The sequence below is a fragment of the Notolabrus celidotus genome, chromosome 15 (assembly GCF_009762535.1).
Source record: "Notolabrus celidotus isolate fNotCel1 chromosome 15, fNotCel1.pri, whole genome shotgun sequence".
Taxonomy (NCBI): domain Eukaryota; kingdom Metazoa; phylum Chordata; class Actinopteri; order Labriformes; family Labridae; genus Notolabrus; species Notolabrus celidotus.
Window position 1 is genome coordinate 7443237 of NC_048286.1, and position 17639 is coordinate 7460875.

At 39.1% G+C, this 17639-nt stretch overlaps 2 protein-coding genes and 1 long non-coding RNA gene across 10 annotated transcripts in view; 1 reads left to right on the plus strand and 2 right to left on the minus strand.

Annotated features, from left to right (window-relative positions):
• The window catches only part of nectin4b (nectin cell adhesion molecule 4b), a 23212-nt gene extending 10127 nt beyond the window's left edge, over positions 1–13085 (minus strand). For 5 of the 6 annotated variants that reach the window (XM_034702679.1, XM_034702678.1, XM_034702677.1 and 2 more), the window contains exons 1-4: positions 12554–13085; positions 7083–7283; positions 6460–6627; positions 1824–2102 (exon numbers count right to left, since the gene is read on the minus strand). In XM_034702679.1, coding sequence (XP_034558570.1) covers positions 1824–2102; positions 6460–6627; positions 7083–7283; positions 12554–12605 — 700 coding nt within the window. In that variant the 5' untranslated portion in view covers positions 12606–13085. The remainder of the gene's footprint in view (positions 1–1823; positions 2103–6459; positions 6628–7082; positions 7284–12553) is intronic. The other variant, XM_034702675.1, reaches the window with a different exon arrangement.
• On the plus strand, positions 5075–6234 carry LOC117826551. Its single transcript, XR_004634062.1, has 3 exons — positions 5075–5454; positions 5869–5939; positions 6023–6234. It is a non-coding gene; the product is annotated as an uncharacterized LOC117826551 (long non-coding RNA).
• A 1801-nt stretch (positions 13086–14886) lies between the features above and the next one.
• fcer1gl (Fc receptor, IgE, high affinity I, gamma polypeptide like) lies at positions 14887–17631 on the minus strand. 3 transcript variants are annotated; one of them, XM_034703629.1, is made up of 5 exons: positions 17328–17631; positions 17068–17159; positions 16603–16641; positions 16085–16193; positions 14887–15927 (listed from the first exon to the last, which is right to left on the minus strand). In XM_034703629.1, exons 1-5 carry the CDS (start codon positions 17347–17349, stop codon positions 15911–15913), a joined length of 279 nt encoding a protein of 92 aa, XP_034559520.1. In that variant the 5' UTR covers positions 17350–17631; the 3' UTR covers positions 14887–15910. The 3 variants fall into 3 exon arrangements, with proteins under 3 accessions (XP_034559520.1, XP_034559522.1, XP_034559521.1); XM_034703631.1 differs by having other exon boundaries at positions 17387–17600; XM_034703630.1 differs by having other exon boundaries at positions 16164–16193; positions 17328–17590.
• Between the last annotated feature and the right edge of the window lie 8 nt (positions 17632–17639).

The following is a 17639-nucleotide window of genomic DNA, read 5'->3' on the forward strand; positions in this document are numbered from 1 at the left end:
GCCTCTGAATCAACATAGTTATTTAAACACCACACCACTGATGGTGACTGCAGAGTCCAGGGAAAGTTCAGGTCAAAGACAAGGAACCAAACTTTGTGTTTTGGTCCATAAAAAGTTTGTTCAACAGTCAGTTCATGAAAAACATGAACTGACTGTTCCTGTTAAGATTATATCAAAGTGTGATGAGCTGTAAAGGCAGTGCAGGTAGGCTGCTAGAAGTCATTTCAGAAATGAAAAGGTGTCATATCACAATTGTTTAAATCATTATTTACAGATTTTTTTTTACTTAGAATATTTGTCTTTTTTTGGATCCTGTTTTCATTCACCTGCAATTACAAAGTATTTTTCTTCTCATGTAATAAAACACATTGGGGGAAAATTGGTTACAGTCTCAGAGGTGTGGTTTGGCCAGAATATTTTAAAATAAATTTTGTCTAGGTACATTTTTGGTTTGGGAAATTGTTCTCAAGAAAAATGACTAGGTTGTTTTTTTAAAGTTGAATTTGTGACTTGAAAATTATCTCTCAACATTGGTCTGATTATACTGACATGGTGCAGTGTGTTTTTCAGTGAAACTTTATGTGTTTTATAGAGTTTCTGAGCCGATTCTTTCGCGTGTTGCTGATGAAAGCAGTCTTTATTAGCAATTTACAAAAGGGTGTCTTTCCTCTTGCTCAGAAAACAAGACTGGATCTCTGCTTGAGTCCTGAACATCTGTTTTCAGAAAATGAAAGGTCCTTAAACTGAAAATAATTATGGTAAAGGTTCTAGTAAGGTGTGAGACTGTAGAGACAATCATAAGGTTTGATCACTTGTGAAGTCAAAAATCTTTTGCACTAAAGTCAAATTGAAGTTTCAGGTCTGATCCCAGAGACAGAACTCAACTTTTCAGATGTGTGACTGAACTGGGCTTGAGTCAACTCCTCATCACCGCACAAAGAGCTCTTTTCCCCTGATTGAACTGACACTGAGCTTTCTTGTCTCTGACTGCACAGACAGTAGCATCAGAGGAAGCCACATCACTCCTAATCTTTCCCAAACTTGTCGATACTGTCTAATGTTTAGTCGACTGTCACCCATTTACTTTCCCAGAAGGAAAGCTAAGCTGTGCAAATATCCAGAGGGAGGAAATAAAAGTCATCGGTTGAATCAAGCACCAGAGGGAGGAGCTAAAATAATCTGCCTTGAATCCTGTGGGAAAAAATGATACAGTATGAGGGATATTCTCAACTGAAGACAAATTCTTAGTGGATTGTAGATTAGTTCACACTGGAGGAATCACACTATCCCTCCAAAAGTCTCTCATTCTGACGTACAAATTAACAAAGTAATCTTGTGCTGCTTGTGCTTCTATCTTTGCTGCTATGGATGCTTAATTTGGGGACTTTTGTTGAGTTAGTGGAGGAGCCAATCACAACAGCAAAAAAATGTGGATGGAGGAGAGACGGCTCAAGGAAATGTTTTATGAGGTTCAAACTTTAACTTTCGTTTTTACTTTAAGTTTGATTGACATGAACAGTCCGATTCAAGAAAGAAAGCTGGCTCCGTTCCTCCATGCCAGGTACTTCAACTATCACCATATTGTTTTAAAGCAGCTTTCCTCATACCACAATATGAACAGACTAATTCCTTTCCAGATAAAGTTCAGGCTGACAAAGTGAGGGGTCTTTGCTTCTTCTAAATATTTTCTAATTGGAGCCATGATATTATCCCTTCACTTACAACATGCATAATTAATACTGTAGTTTGCTCTACTTATGCTCAACTGTTAGCCTGTTTTAGTCTGAGTGTATAGCATCTTCATCATCATCAGCTGTACTCACAATGGACCACAAGGCTGTTTGAGATCCTGCGTGGCTGCTCCAGGCCGGGGTGCCACACCAAACAGTCTAGCCTCTTCCCGTTCATGCTGCGCAGGGGGTGCAGGGAGAAGTAGCTGGACACTGACCCGCCCACGTTTGAGCGGTTTGAGGACTGGCCTGGCAGGTCAGTGTCCCAGGAGAGGAGCGGAGGCGGGCGGCCCACAGCTCGACAGGAGGCGGCCAAACGGAAGGACTGGCCCTCCTCCAGGACAACCGGCTCCAGGGACGAGATGGGTAAAACTAATAAAAGAAGAAGAGGAGGAGGAGATGAGTTTAGGATTACAAGAGCTTTGTGGAATTAGAGTTTTTAAGTCCCCTTTCACTCAAAAATGTGTTTCACTTATTGTCACTTCACTCTGATTGATTCAGTCGGACACTTCGAAGATGTTTTCACATTCTTCTGATAAACGTAGAAAGTTTCTCAGCTTAGAATCTGAGTTTGACCTGAGAACATTCGAGACAACATGATGTCACTACACTTGTTTGGAGGCCATTTTTTGGTGGAACGTCAAGTGCACGCATAATGAGAAATACGTTTATCCAAGGTTCAGCTGTTGAACTAAGGGAAATTACATTTACATACTCAGCTCCTGGGTGCTAGGGAAATTTTAATACCGAGAGTTTTCACATGCTGTGTGTTGAATGTTTTTTTTCTTTAATCATAAAAACATATGCTGCTATTTAAATATACACAACATTTGATTTAATATAATAATTGGAAAAAATTACATCATAACATCAACAATTCGACTCTTTACAGTCAAACTAACTTATGTTTTAGCTTTCCAGTCTGTATACTGTTAAACTGAATATTTGTGTTCTGTACAATAGGTTTTGTTTTCAGAGTCTGTATCATCTTGTTTTTGCGGTGTTTCCCTGAATTCTACTTATCAAAACCAAATAATAAAGGATCAGTATTAAAGAAGATGATCCAAAACCCTTCTGTCATGAAACTCCCCTACAATTAGGCACTGTTACTGCATTAAGATTTAATTAATACTTCCTTAAGTCTACCTAAAACCAATCAGACTCTATCTAAAGTTCGCTAAGATGGTAATTATTTCCATTCAATCATAAGCAGAGATTGTCATAATGCGTCAGAGGCAAGTTTGAGCAAGAGTCATGGCTGCAAAATGATTTAGATAAGACTATTGTGATTGATATTAATAGTTTAAAGAGTTCTCCTTTATTCTCAGGGTATGAAGGAGGGGGAAATTTTAAACTATAAACATCATCAAGTCTAGTCATAATCGACAAGAGGAGAATCCATGTGAAAACGTCTGATGTTGCACTTACTATGTGTCAACAACTGGTTTAACATGGTTCTGATTCACACCCCAGTCATCACATCCTGTAAACACTCTCAGAGCCTAGTAAGTCTTTCCGCTGGTGTTTGGATTATTAACCCATAAGGCAAAACAGGTAGTTAGCATTAGCAGCAATAGCCGTTATGGATTAGTAGACAAAGAAAAAGGGCACCACCTGTTGAAGCTTTACAAACAGAAACTCCACGAAGACATGACCTCATAATCCTGCCTGGAATATTTGACTGACAGGTAATGTCTAGGGACACATACCTAGACAAGAGAGTATGAAGTATCTCTCTGTACCAGTGCTACATGATGATTACTGTTGTTATTAATGTGTTGTAGGGAAACCCTGTGTGGAGATTAAATGATTGCTGTTATTGTTGTATGGCCTGGCTCAGTACCCTACAGCAGTGATTCTCAAATGGGGGTACGCGTACCCCTAGGGGTACGTGGGAGTACTGCAAGGGGTACGTGACAAATGTAAAAATATAAAATAAAAAGTTGCATCACAATAAATTAAAGAATAATCTGATCAAAGACAACTTTATCGACAGCAATTGATTTTTAATTCATCAAATAGGGCACTATTTCCAAGTTGAGTATATTCACTCATAAAATATATTATTTGCAAAACTGCTTGGACCAATGATTTTCATCTGTTACCACGGCTCTACCTGCCTCAACACGTGTTAAAGCCCTGTTTTCTAAAGCTCAAGATGAGTAGGATTGATGACTGCAGTTGTGACTTGAGGCGAGATGAACAATTGTAAATATTATAACTTCTGACAGCCGTCGCTAATCGTAGTTAAGCTACTTCAATGTTTAACATTTCATTTCCGAAAAAAACTTTTCACAATAAAAGTCATCTCATGTTACGTAGTGCAAAAAAACTTTACTTTAAAAGGTCTATAACAAGAAACAGCATGTTGTCAGCTGTAGTAACTAACAGATCTCTAAGAGTAGAACACATCTGAGGATGTCTAAATTATATTAACAGGGGAGGAGGAGATGAAACGAAATTCAGATAATACAGATTTAGTAAGAAGCTACAAAGTCCTGAGCTCTGAACAAAAAGGATTGTGGTCTCAGGCTCACCCATGAGTGATGCATTGCTGACTTGTTTTAGAATTGTTTTCACCCAAAAAGGGGGGCCCCACAGAAAAAGTTTGGGAATCACTGCTGTAAAACCACATGCATACATTTATTCATGTTATTTTCCCATATTATTTCCTGAAATATTTTATCGGCCATACGAGGGGGTACTTGGCTGAAATTGTTTCTGAAAGGGGGGGCAAGCCTGAAAAGCCTAGAAAAAAGGTGGGTTAACATTAGCTGCAGCTTAGCTCACTTCCCCTCTTACTTCTTTTCACTGTTGCTGCTGCTATTTTTGAATGTATTTACCTGTTATACAATTATCTAGCACTATAGCCTTAAATGTGATTGGAAAATACTGATGCTAACGTTTAGCTAGCTTTGCAAACACACACCATTGCTAGCATCACAATGTTGTATGCTATCATCACAAGATAAATGAACTGAAGTCAGTTCTTCTTTACCTCTCTGAAACAGTAGATACTATTCACAGACATAAATAAATATCATTATTGTGAAGGCTCATGTTTCGTAGAAGAAGATAAATGTTTTGGGGAGGATGGGGGGCTAAAATATGCTAACTGATTGGTGTCTTGTCCGGCATACTCACAGTCACCCTTTTTTAAAACATACTGGAGACTTTAAACTTTTATTAGCTGACTTTTATTTAGTGACCTAAATCAACCCACATGAGTAAAACTGCTGTAGAAACTGATAGACGGAAAAAAAAAGAGGCTTCACATTAGATATCTCTTTTTATATTTAGAGGAAAAACTCACTTTATATGTATTTTCAGTATGTAAACTCAACTTTTTATGGTTGAATGTCTGCAGTTTAAGGAGTGGAGAGAATGTAGTGTTGTAGGTTGTCAGTTACTGGTCTGTGTGTTTCTCTTGGTTTGCTCTGATCTGAGACGTGTCGGGACAAGCCGAGCTGTCACCAAGTGATGACTGGCAGCAAACCGATAAGTTATTAACAACTCAGAGCATGATTGAAGGTTTACTTCAAGAAGGATCCATTAAAAACAACTTTCTCACAGTTGGTTTTATGGTTCCAATTAGGTCATGACATAATGCACGCCAAAGAATGAAGATCCAACATATTTGGTCTGTTTTGGAAACAGGTGCGGTAAAGTTTTGGACGCTTTCCACAGAGCGAGGACTCATCAGAAGTTCCAGGTAAAGATAAAGGTTGGTAAAAGTTGTCTTACATCTCGTCTGATCTTCTTTTTGTTTTGTTTTGTTTTGTTTTTGCAGTAGGGCTGCACTATGGAAAAAAGGAGCAATTACTTTGTCAGCTATTGTTTTAAGATTCACAATCTTAATGATCGTTTTTTTTTTTTTACGCCAACTTGGATTTTAATTAAAAACCGTGTTTATGTCTGCACCAAAGGAACATGTTTTCCTCACACGTTACCTTTAATACAAAAACAGAGCCTCTGATAGTAGAGTGAGCTTTGGATTTTTACTTTATTTTAATGTGCAGTCCTTGTTTGCACTTAATTTAGCTGAAAATGTCCCACCTGTTGTGTACACCTGTTGTGTAAACAGTCTATTTCCATGTCTCTACATGCAATGCAACTTCATATTTTTCTGTGTTTTAAGGGTTTTCTGGAGTATAAATAGTCTAAGGATAACACTTGGATGCAAAGGAGGTATCATTTTTGAAAAGAGAGGTAACATAATGTATGACATGACTGTAAACTTGTCGAAACTCAATCAAGCTGTGTGGTTTGAACATGTTTGTTTTTTGTTCTAGGACACCTGCTGCACCTGGCTGTGACACAAATCTGCTCAGCAGTTTGACAGCTGAGACACTATCTAACTGCTGAATCATCAGGATACCTTATGCATGCTGGAAAAGCATCTACTTTTGGCACAAGCTGATTTTGTGTGTATTTTCTTTTATTTTAAGTGAGCATTCTTTGCATATTTTAATTAAGCCAATAAAAGTAAAAGGTAAAAAAAGAAGACTGACTCCACAACTAGTTTTTGCATTTTCATCCCCATGAACCTTAAAAGTATCTTTCACGGCTGAGTGTTTGTGGCCACGTTGCCAAACCTAATGTTTTCCCAAGGTGGCGGTGCCTTCAATGGAGATGATTACGGTCTAAACATCATTACAGCAGCTCCGAGAGGATTAAGGAGGTGTGGGCGATGAGGAAGAAAAAGAGAGAGGAGGCTGATAACTCTTACTCCAGACGGTGAGTGTGATGTGCCGCTCAAAGTTCCCGTTGGGAAAGGTGGAGATGTGGCAGGCGTAGCTGCCCTCGTCCGACTCCTCTGTGCTCAGGATGAGTAGAGCCGAGTTCTCTGTGGGACTCCCGCCCTCGAACCTCACCCGGCCAGAGTAACGCCCAAACTCTGAAACACATAACAAAGACAGCCATTATCCTCCACACGTAAATCACACTTTTAAATATAGAAACAAAGATGCTCATCAAAAGAATTAGCTTTGGGTAATACATTATGACACAACAGGAAAATAAAGCAGCATTTGTCTAATGACGTTCTAACTACACACATAAGGATAATCTAGGTACAAAGCTATAGACTCCAGGTATGACGTCATTAATACCACACTGTAGAGTTGCCAAGCACTGAAACGTCACAAGGCTTTGGTTGTTTTGTGATTCGACGTAATAATAATCTAAAGAATAAAAAGGTGCAACCTTTGATGTTTCATTTTGCATGTTCATTCCTTGCCTCAGTTGTCATTCAGCTTTGCTTTCAATGGATGTAATACAGTCTGACCACTGTAGCATTAAACCTGTGTCTAGCACCAAGCAGGATAACGTTCACCCCTCACTGCAGCCTACCTGTGTGTCCGTCTCTGAAGTGAGCGGTGATGATCTGCTCCTTGCTGCCATCTGGGAGCTCCTTGTACCAGGTGGCCTGCACCACCTTCTCCCCTGCCTGCACCTGGTAGCGACAAGGAAGTCTGGTCTGACTCTCAGCCATGGAGCGCAGGGAGGTGATGGGCTGAGGGGGCTCCACAAACACACTCTGCACACTCACAGCTGAGGAAAAGAGGGAGGGAGAGGAAAGAGTTGATTGATTGTTATCATTTTTATCATCTATTAAGTATACAAGTGTGCTGGCCCTGAAATCCCCCCTGCAGTCCATCCTTAGTGGAACATGGATTTCGTGCAGCACGTTGCACTGTAATCCCTCGACAAGACATGGACATGTCAGTATTGACCGCAGTGGTGAACTGACTCATGTAGCTAACGCGGCTAACATCTGCTAGTCTTATTTTCTCAATCGGTCTTCTGTGTTCCCTCTGTTTTCTGAGTTTGTCTTACAGTTTTTTTTTTACTGATGATCAGATGAAAAAAGCTACGAGAAGACATCCTTTCAGGCTCTGCCAGGATAATGTGACCAATTTTCACTAATCTTTGTAAATCTACTACAAAAAGTTTCCTCTGCACACCTGCAGATATAATGTATGCACACATAACACACTGTATTCATTCTTTCAATTTAAAACAGCTAGCACATCTTTTTTTAAAACAATCTTTATGTTTGTTAATAACACAAGTAGGCTTAACTTTATCCCACAATGCACCGGGACGGCAGTTTGGTAAACTAGACAAGTTTGTATGTAGACAGACAATAACATTCTCACCTACGGGCAGTCACCACTTGAACCACCCTGCTCTTGTGTTGACACACAGACGTTCAGAAAGGTTCATGCTGCAGGGCGACAGCACTAACAGCTCGAACAATAGTGCTTTTATGTTCTCTAATTCTTTCTTTGAAAGCAGAAATCTTTCTTTTATGGTGAAGAAACGTGCCGAGAATGAGCTACTGTGACACAGAGGGGAGATTTGATGTTTTATGATGGTTTACGTTTCTCCTTAAGGGCTTTCCATGTTGATCTGAAACTTTGTGTAACAATAAATTAAAAATAATGTAGATTTTACTGGCTCATAAATTATTTTATTAGGTTTTTTTTTCTTTTTTTTGCCTTTGTTGGACAGGACAGAAGTAAATGAGACAGTAAATGTAAGGAGTAGAGAGTGGGGAGCACACACATCAGATGATCGTGGTCAGGTATCGTGGACTGTGCTAGGCCCATGGTGCCTCTAAGAGGGTTTCACAAACAACATAACCCATGTTATTCTCACTTAAAGAATGTTTACATAAATTATATTTGTGATAATTCAAAGAGGTACTGTATCTAGATCCCTTGTGGTTTTTGCATCCACCTCTTGGACAACAGAAGGTCCTGCACTGAAAGAGATCAATGACTTTAAATATCTTTGGTCATGGATCAGAGTAAAACATTCAAAGTGAGGACGACTCTAATGTGGAGGGCTTTGAATTGTAAGGCCAATATCTCCATGATACAGAGCTCATCTTCCTCTCATTAGAGTCAATTCTCCCTTACCGATGTGAATGCTGGACCCTGAAGCTCACCCTGCAGACACCCCTGGATGATGCTACATCAGAATGCAGCGTCAACATTTAAGGAGCTGTATGGAAGGGGGATACCGAGGGGGAGTGAGGAAACACACAAAGGGAACACACAGCCAGTAAACTGGTGGTGTGAGAGACAACACACAGGTATTGACCTCAAGGATGTGTCACATTATCATACGTAAAGAGACTGTGTTTATACAGCGTCCTCTGGTCTCCTGACTAGAAAGTGCTTTTACAGAACGAGTCACATTCAATCATTCACACCACATTCACTCACTGATGATAGAGGCTGCTATTTAAAGAGCTCATCAATATTAAGTAATCCCATTCACACACTGACAGTTCGGGGTTAAGTGCCTTGCCCAAAGAGAAGGACACTTTGGCATATGGAAAGCAGGACATGGGATCAAACCCTCGACCTACCAATGGAGAAACCAACAGACTCTATCACTGAGCCACAGCCACCCGATTTGAAAGTGTGTGGGCACAGACTTAGCAGACATTCCCCCACTCTCGCCCGGTTTCCTACACTATCCACTGTCCTCTCCTCTGTCAATAAAGGTGTACAAGTCACACCCCAAAAAAAGAAAAAGAGACGCTGGCCCTGAAAGCAGTGGCAAGCTAGCTGGATGCCTGGAGGATCGGATGACTGCAAAAGTCTCTGTAAGCTTCGCCGTCAGAACGATGGAGGAATGACAGATGAGGTGAATTTAGTATGAAGATGCTGCTCAATGATTTAGTTTGATGCACAACTACATGCATGACCAAAATGTTGTTACAGTCTGGTTTGGCCTTAAGTGATACAATTTATCTCCCATGGAAAATAACTCTTTGTGTCATTCCAGTTTTGGTGCAAAAGCCAACATTTTTAAAAGATACTGAAGTCAAAAGTGTTTACCTTAGGGTTGTTCTGAAGCAGCTACATTCCTAAAAATTTAAACAGAATTTTAAAGTCCGACTAACCAACAACTCTGAAGGTAAGAACACTCTAAGATGAGACTCGGAATCAAGCACAATTCTTCCGACACAGCTAAACACAGGATCATACAGCCTGCGGTTAAAACATGTCAGATTAGTTTGCAAAGCGCGGCTAAAGTTAGCAGAGCTAGCACCACCAGCCTTCAGGCGGTATGCTTGCGTTGGTTACACATTCCTCTGGTCGACTGATTATATGTCAGTTAACCAGACACTGCCTACGTACAACTTTCTCTCCATTTTGTAGATCAACATACTGACAAACCGCACCACCCTACGAGATCCATCTGTGCTAGTTTACATCTAGGTAGTAGAGCAGTACAGCATTACAACTGTAGCCACTAACCAGAGTTACAGCCCTGGTTAGTGGTGGTAGGCTGCACTACTGCGTAGATACAACATATGATCAGCATTTCGGGCCTACATTAATAAACATTTTAATAATCCCTTCAAGGGATCAGTAATTTAAGAGACAACTAGCGACTAAACTGGCACATCCCTTGTTTATATGCTTCCATATATTCTCTTTACAGTCTCAAATCAGTGAGCCGCCTTTACTCAATCATCAGTCCCGACTATCATGACTCAGCCTGACTGTATTATCTATCACACCTGGTTAAAAGTCTACACCTCAGCGTGGGACAGACACACAAACATGAGTGAAAAGGTCTTGAGAGGAGAAACCAAACATTTGCCCTTTGATATCAGGGGTGAACACGTTTTTTCTCTCTGAGGTTACTGATTCATGAGCTTCATCAATGATTACACTTCAGCTAATGTGGGACACGCTGGACTCCCACAGATAAAACCTACAAGCAAGGACACATGGACAGAGTGAGACATAGAAAGAGAGGACATGGGTTTTTCACACAGGTTAAATTTGATGACAAAGAGCTGCAGTGATAGAGGCCTGACTGTGGAGCATAGAGGAGGAAACAGAGAACAGAAAAAAGTAACTTTAGAGGAAGAGAAGGTGAAAAAGAAAGAGGAGTGTGTGTGAGTTTAGAGAGGTAAACACCAAACTGATTGAAAGAGTTAAACTTTTCAGCAAACACGGGCTCCCCGAGCGTCACAAGGCTGCTCTACAAGCTTTTCCTGTTCACTCAGGATGACAGTAACTTAATCACACCTGTGGTTACAGCTGAAGGTAAAAAAAATAAGTCTGATACGTTCCTTTGCTCTTTTAATTGGAGCATCAGAGTTCTCCAGTTTTGTCTGAGTTTAATCTCCACTGAGGACGGAAACAAAAGCAGCAGCAGAATTAGTCACAAAAACAGGAAGACGCGTGTTGGGCAATAAGTCGTGATTCACATTTACTAAAAGTAAGAATGTGACTGAGCTGCATTCTGTTATGCTGTTTCTTCCTCCACACCTGCAGGGACAACAGCCACACTGTGGGGTCAAAAGGATGTGGACACCATTAAATTACACCCATACATGTTCTTCAAGCCTTGAAGGCATTTACTAATCTGTGGCCTCCTCTTTCTGTACAGACTCATTTTAACTCTAGCTGCAAGAATGTATTCAAATTCAGCTCATTTAGGGAGCTCACAGATATTTTCAATCCTTACAGGTGTTAAATGGATTGAAGGTCTGGGCTCTGTGCACCCTGTTCATGTTCTTCCACAACACACTGAGGAGTTTTTATGCAGCCTGTTTTGTGTACAGGATTTGACACAGGTTGCGGAGGTGAAAATTACCCTTCCTTGAATTGTTCCCACAAAATGAGGCCAAACAGAGTTTCAAAATATCAAATCAAACTTCAGACTTTCATTCCTTGTGAGACTCAAATGTATCAGAATGTCTGGAGGATAGCACAGATATTCTGGCGTGAGATATTTTACTGAATAAATGAAACAAAATCTGTCCACAGGAGAAGATAAAAATGACACCACTCAGCATCAAAAATGACACAGAAGTGAACAAACTCATGGTAATTCATAAACTTAAGTCTGCATAGTGTTTAATATCTCTTCGCTGTATCTTAGAGGCCTGGTTCTAACTGAGACAGGTGTAACAATACACCTGATTGTCCCAACCATTTACAAAGGACTGTATCCTGTAGTAATGAAATATCATCATAGAGTTTAATCATCTATCTATAGCACAAGGAAATGGTACACCGCCACACATCAAATATGAGACGAACAAACAGGATTTTGGCCTCAGACTTCTCCGCTTTGTGTTTGCTGGAAGAAAGAGGCCCCCTTAAAATATCAAGACTAGTTTTGGCCAAAGAGTGTGTTCTTATATTTGGTCATTCATCCTTAGTACAAAGGAAAAAACGCACTGATGTAGAAAATCAGGGGTGTCCACATACTTTTGTCCATGTGGTTTGAGTACAGGTAACCATATTTAGACAAGAACAGTCATTAATGTCTATTAAAAAACGTGCACAAACGCACGTTACAACTCCACGAGGTCAAAAGGGTAGTTTTATCAAAGCATGTCTGTGTGAGATCCAAAGTTAAAGGCCGCAATTAATTATGACAATATATCTTTAAGAACTTACCCACATTTGGGCATTGCCTCATTTTTTGTGTTTTTAAAGCAGCTGAATTAAAATTTACAATTAATAAAAATGACATATGGTCACTATTATTTTTGCAACTTTTGTTAGTTGTTATCTTGCGTGTTTCCTTTCAAAATTATAGCAGAAAAATTAGGACCTATTAGTGACTACTTATAAATTGAAAACACGGTAATTCAATATTTATTATCAGACATGTTATTAAGTAATTTCAGGATTATTTCTGTCAGACTTTGTCAATTCTGACCACCACAGCTTCAAAATGACCACCAAAAGGCCCAGCAGGGGGTCTCTAAGTGACAGTCGCCTTCAGACATTTAGGTTGAATTATCATGTAAATGCATGTAACATCTAACGTACCTGTTAGTAAAAGCAGCACCACACACTTTGCACTTTGCCCGATCAGCTCCATCGTTAGTCCTGAAATGAAAGCTGGTCAGCATCAACTTTTGTCTTCTCCTAGAATCTGTTTTTAAGCTTTCATTCTCGGTGTCTGACTCATGATCGGGTGGAAAAAACAGATTGAGTCCACAGGGAAACGCAGGTAGCTACAAATACAGGTGCGTCCTCTTCAAATCTCCTACAATATGAATACAAATAAAAATATCTCCACTGTTGTCAACTAATACGCGTTGAATATTGTTCAGTGCAAGTGGTAATCTGCATATTGAGAGCAAAAAGGAGTCCTCTGCAGCAGCTGGAAAAAGACTCAGCTGAGAAAGTGTAAACAAACAAACGGACAGACTGAAAGTGTGTTTAAGCTAACAAAGAAAAGTAAAATAAACCGAGCATTAGCCAAACAGAAACCTGTCCCGTCTGTCACGCACAGGCAGAGGCACCGACACTACAGGTTTGAGCTACACCTGTCCTGCTGAAGCTCCGCCCGCTGCGACTACTGGGCAAGCCCACTTTGAACCCACTGCTGCGTTTAAAGTCGCTTTTTCATCACAGGTTTTATTAGCTTTTAGAAAGAACCGTCCATAAATAGAATTAATAATAATAATATAATATAGAAATAAAAAAGGAAGGAAAATTCACAGACACTCCAACATTACAGATTACTGTAAAAAGCATAGGAGCAAAATCATGTCATATAATAAAAAGAAACATTCACATAAATACATCTACCTGCCTACTTCGAAATTAATTGATTTAAATTTGTTTGAACAAATTTCAGTAATGATTATTTGCCAAAATTGCAACTCCATATCAGTTTCCAAGCAAAAGAAAGAAACACCAAGAAACATAAGAGTTTAATTTATCAAAGAAAAAACAGACATTATAATAAAAAGGAAAGGGAAAACCGAATTGTCTTATAATACACAAATACAATAACAAACCCTTGCCTTATGTCTTATAGTTTAAGTACCAGGGTTAATTTGTTTTCAGTTGTCCTAACATATCCTGACCGTGCAATTATTTTCCAGTTGAAGAACAAGTTATTTTTTTGTTCAAATAATACGATGATTTTTTTTTTTTTTTTTGAGTCATATATCTTTGATCCGCATGCTTGATCCACCATAATGTGATCACATGAAACCCTGAAGATGTTGTATTTACCACCCGGGTAAAAAGAAGAGGCACTGCAGCTTGATAGTTTCAAAAGGTTTTGCAACTTTCATATTAGAGTAACTTCCGGTTATAAAAATACGCTTGAATGAATATTAAATTAGCTTTCTCCTAAATGTGTTGTGCTGAAGTTGTTCTTCCAGTTGGACAAAGCATGTGGTACTTACAAGTCTTACATTCGAAAGCTTGAATTTCCCAGGAGGAATTGAACATAACATGAATTCTAATTTACCTTCATGTGGCCTACAGTCTGATTGTAAAGGTTAATTTCACACGGCTATTTGTGTCAAATAATAGCAGTGGCCTATTTGCAGAATCAGAAAGTGAAACTTTGAAACATTTAAAAAAAAGGATGATTCTTCTCTGGTGCCTATCATGTAATAATTTAAAAGAACATGATACAAAAAAAAAATTTCTGTGAAGAAAACAAAACAGAGTTCATTGAGGGGCTGCTCAAGAGAAAAAGTGATATAGTTTTCCTTATGAGTAGCTCTTCAGTGGAGGAAAAGTTAAGTAATGCCCTCTAGTGGAGAAATTTGATAAAGTGCCCAACAGAACTCTTTCAGTGAAGGTCTTTCATTGCACCCTGTATGTGGAGAAAACATGACTTTATGTGCAGGGTGAATAAAAAAGTAGCTGTAGAAAACACAGCCCAAAAAAAGATTGACCCATACAGCAGGATGTTAACTTGACATCAGTGATAATAACATGATAAAAGATTAAGTAAAGGCACACCACATTGATATGAATCTTCTTCTCACCATGGTTTTTTAAGCTCCTTCTGTTTCGTAACTTTCAGTCGTTCTGTTGCAACACCCGGCTGTGTGAGTGCTTCTGGTGTCACTCAGCACAGCCTCAGGGAAAACAGATCACACTCAGAGTGCGCAGGCGGTTATAAATGTATTTTGAAGACATTTCCAGTCGTGTTTCTGTTTCAATACAAGGGTGAGACTCGGTCAGGATCAGCTGTCACACATGGAGAAGAAAACAGGATTGGCAGTGTGTGATTGCCCTCTGGTGCTGCAGATGTTATGCTTCCCTTTTGTTAAAAAACAAAGAACCTTTTAAAATGTTTAAGTAAATTTATTTTTACAGTCTTAAAGCTCCAAACAAAGACTCTGAAATGTTGTTAAAGGTGATGTTTATTCCAGGTTATATTATGGAAGATTACAAATCATCATTTAAAGTTACAATGTCACTGTTTTCTGTCATTAACATGAAGCATACCAACAAAAACTGTGACTACAAAAATGTTGCTATAGATATTTAATCACGAGAAAAACTGCAGAAATAAACTTTTTCTAAAAATGATATCAAATATCTGATATTTCATTTATGTTTTGAACATTTTGATAGTACAACTTTTTCACAACTTTAAGAAATGAACAAACAATTCAGCTTCAGGATTCTTGTTTGAAAAATAATTAAATACAGAATTTCCCACAAAAAGCTCACATACATGTACTCACTGTTATGAAAGCTAGCGGAAACATGTCCATACATGAAGTTTAGCTGTTTTATTTCTTAGTCAACTAAAACAAAACGAAAAGAAAAAACTTGACATCTGATGATCTGTGAGATTGTTTTTTAAAGGAAGAATGTGACTTTGAGATATTTTGACAAGCTTTTTTCATATTTTCTAACTTGTTATACTTCTTTTTATTATTTAAAAAACACTAGTCCTTTTTGTTTCACCCTGGATAAGTTAAGATACATGATTTATTAAAAGAAGGACTACTTCTTCTTAACAAAAAAGGAACACCAAACAAAACCAGAAGACCAAATTAGACTTCTGTTTTTCTGGAAGCTTTCAAAAAAGAGTTGTGAAACAGAGAGCGACATGCACGTCACACACACACACACACACACACACACACACACACACACACACAGAGAGAGAGAGAGAGATAGCGAGAGACAGTATTTGTTGTTGTTATTATGTGTTAAATAAAAGCAGAATTATTTTTACAAAAGAAGAAGGAAGATCCTTGAATAGATACTCTATGCAAACACACATACTTAATATACAGTATAAAGCTTGAAGAGGTTTGGCACACTGATCATCTGCCGGCGTCCTCTCGGCAACAAAACTTCTGTAATCACACAAACGCCTTTTTATCTGTTCTGATGGTCTCATAGACGTCGGTGCTATGGGAGGTCAGACCCTGCAGGACACACACACACACACACACAGAGTGAGAAACACCTGATATAAGAAGTAAAACATCCTTTTCTACTAAACAAAGAAGTGAGAACTTTCTGCTCTTGTGACTTTAGGTGTGATCAAACATCGGGAAAGTGTATAAAAAAAAACTGCTTTACCATCTGCTGTGTGGGAATCTGTCACTTTCCCGACATGTGCCTTTTTAAAAGTCTGTTTAAGCTTTAGAAAGAGTCTCACCGCATAGATGCCCCCCTCAGCCGGCTTCTTCTGCGGGACAGAAAACACATAAAGGGATTATAAAGAGCTTCACTCACAAACATTTCTTCAGAAACAGTCTTCCTCTTTCTACTTTCTCTAAAGCCACATTAGTGTTCATTAAGTTGCAGTATTAAGCTTTTTTTTTATGTCCTATATCATGCATGTAACATTTAGCAGGAAGTTAGACTTGACACATTTGTTGTGTGAGAAGAAAAAACTCTGGTGGAAACTGTGAGTGTAGAAAAATAATGTAGGTTGGTGGTCAACTCAAGCTTACAGGAAACAACAGTCAGAGGTGTGTTTTAAACGAGTTGTGCTTTTTAAGGCAATGAACCCCACAGTGCAGCAGAGGCATCGATCACAATAAGTCCTACGTGGTTTAATTTGACAATAATAGAGATGCACGACTTTATTTTACCTGAGGGTTTGCGGCAGGGGCTTTCTGGAACGTACACATCTGTAAATAACAACAGCAGAGCGCTCACACAAATGAAGGGTTCAGTGGATATTAATGACAAGCGATCTGATGACTGAGTTTGTCTGTGTATTTAATCAGCAGGAATACGGAAATGTTAACCAGATGAGAAGAGATCGCCTAAAAAATAAGGCAACGTTTAAAACAATGTTACACAAAGATATAAACGAGTAACCTAGGAAAATAAAGGATACATTTGGTATCACTTTCAACACATTTATCAATGTTTTTGGAACATTTTGTGACTTTTTCCTTGAAATTTTGAACAAAACTCTTAAAACATAATAAATAACTAATTTTTTTATCATCATTTTAGCTCTGAAAATTATGAATAAAGCAGCTAGGAACATTTCTCTCTAGTTTTCAGACAGTCATTGGCGATGTGTGTGTTCTTCCTGTCGGTCTTACCCTCAGCCGGCAGTATAAGACTGTCAGGATGATCCCGTATAGGATGAGAATCCCATCCAGAATGTAACAATAGGACATCTCTTCAAAGGCCTCTGAAGACAGAAAACACATCATCTTAGTCTTTATCATTCACAAGAGTCATCCCCACCTCCAGCAGACGTTTTAAGACACTGTGCTGCGTTTCATCCTGATTCAGTTTAACTCAATGCGCGGTAGATTTTTAAGAAATCGCTCTCAAAGCAACATCTTCCTCTCCTCACCAGTGCAGGTGGGATTGATCATCAGAAAGGCAGCGAAAGGCAGCGCCCGCACATCTTACCAAGTGGGCTGCAGATAAAATAAGAAGGAAGAGGGTCCGTCTTTGTTGTTCCTTTAGTCAGAGAGAGCTCTTCAAACACTCCTCAGCACTGAGCTCTGTGATAAAGCAGCAAACAGGAAGTCCGGGGCTCTCTGTCCGTTTTTTTAAGCTGCAAAACCACACTCCTCCCCACAATACCATCCTCCCTTCTCTGAAGGTCCTCTGAAACACTTCTGTAAAATTTTACCTCACTTTGGTGGTAGCTATTTACACC

Coding starts and splice junctions, on each gene's coding strand:
- fcer1gl (XM_034703629.1), bottom strand. CDS start 17,349: ATGATCAATCCCACCTGCACTG. Junction 17,160..17,327: donor GATCAATCCCACCTGCACTG/GTGAGGAGAGGA, acceptor TTCTGTCTTCAG/AGGCCTTTGAAGAGATGTCC. Junction 16,642..17,067: donor TCTTATACTGCCGGCTGAGG/GTAAGACCGACA, acceptor TGTTATTTACAG/ATGTGTACGTTCCAGAAAGC.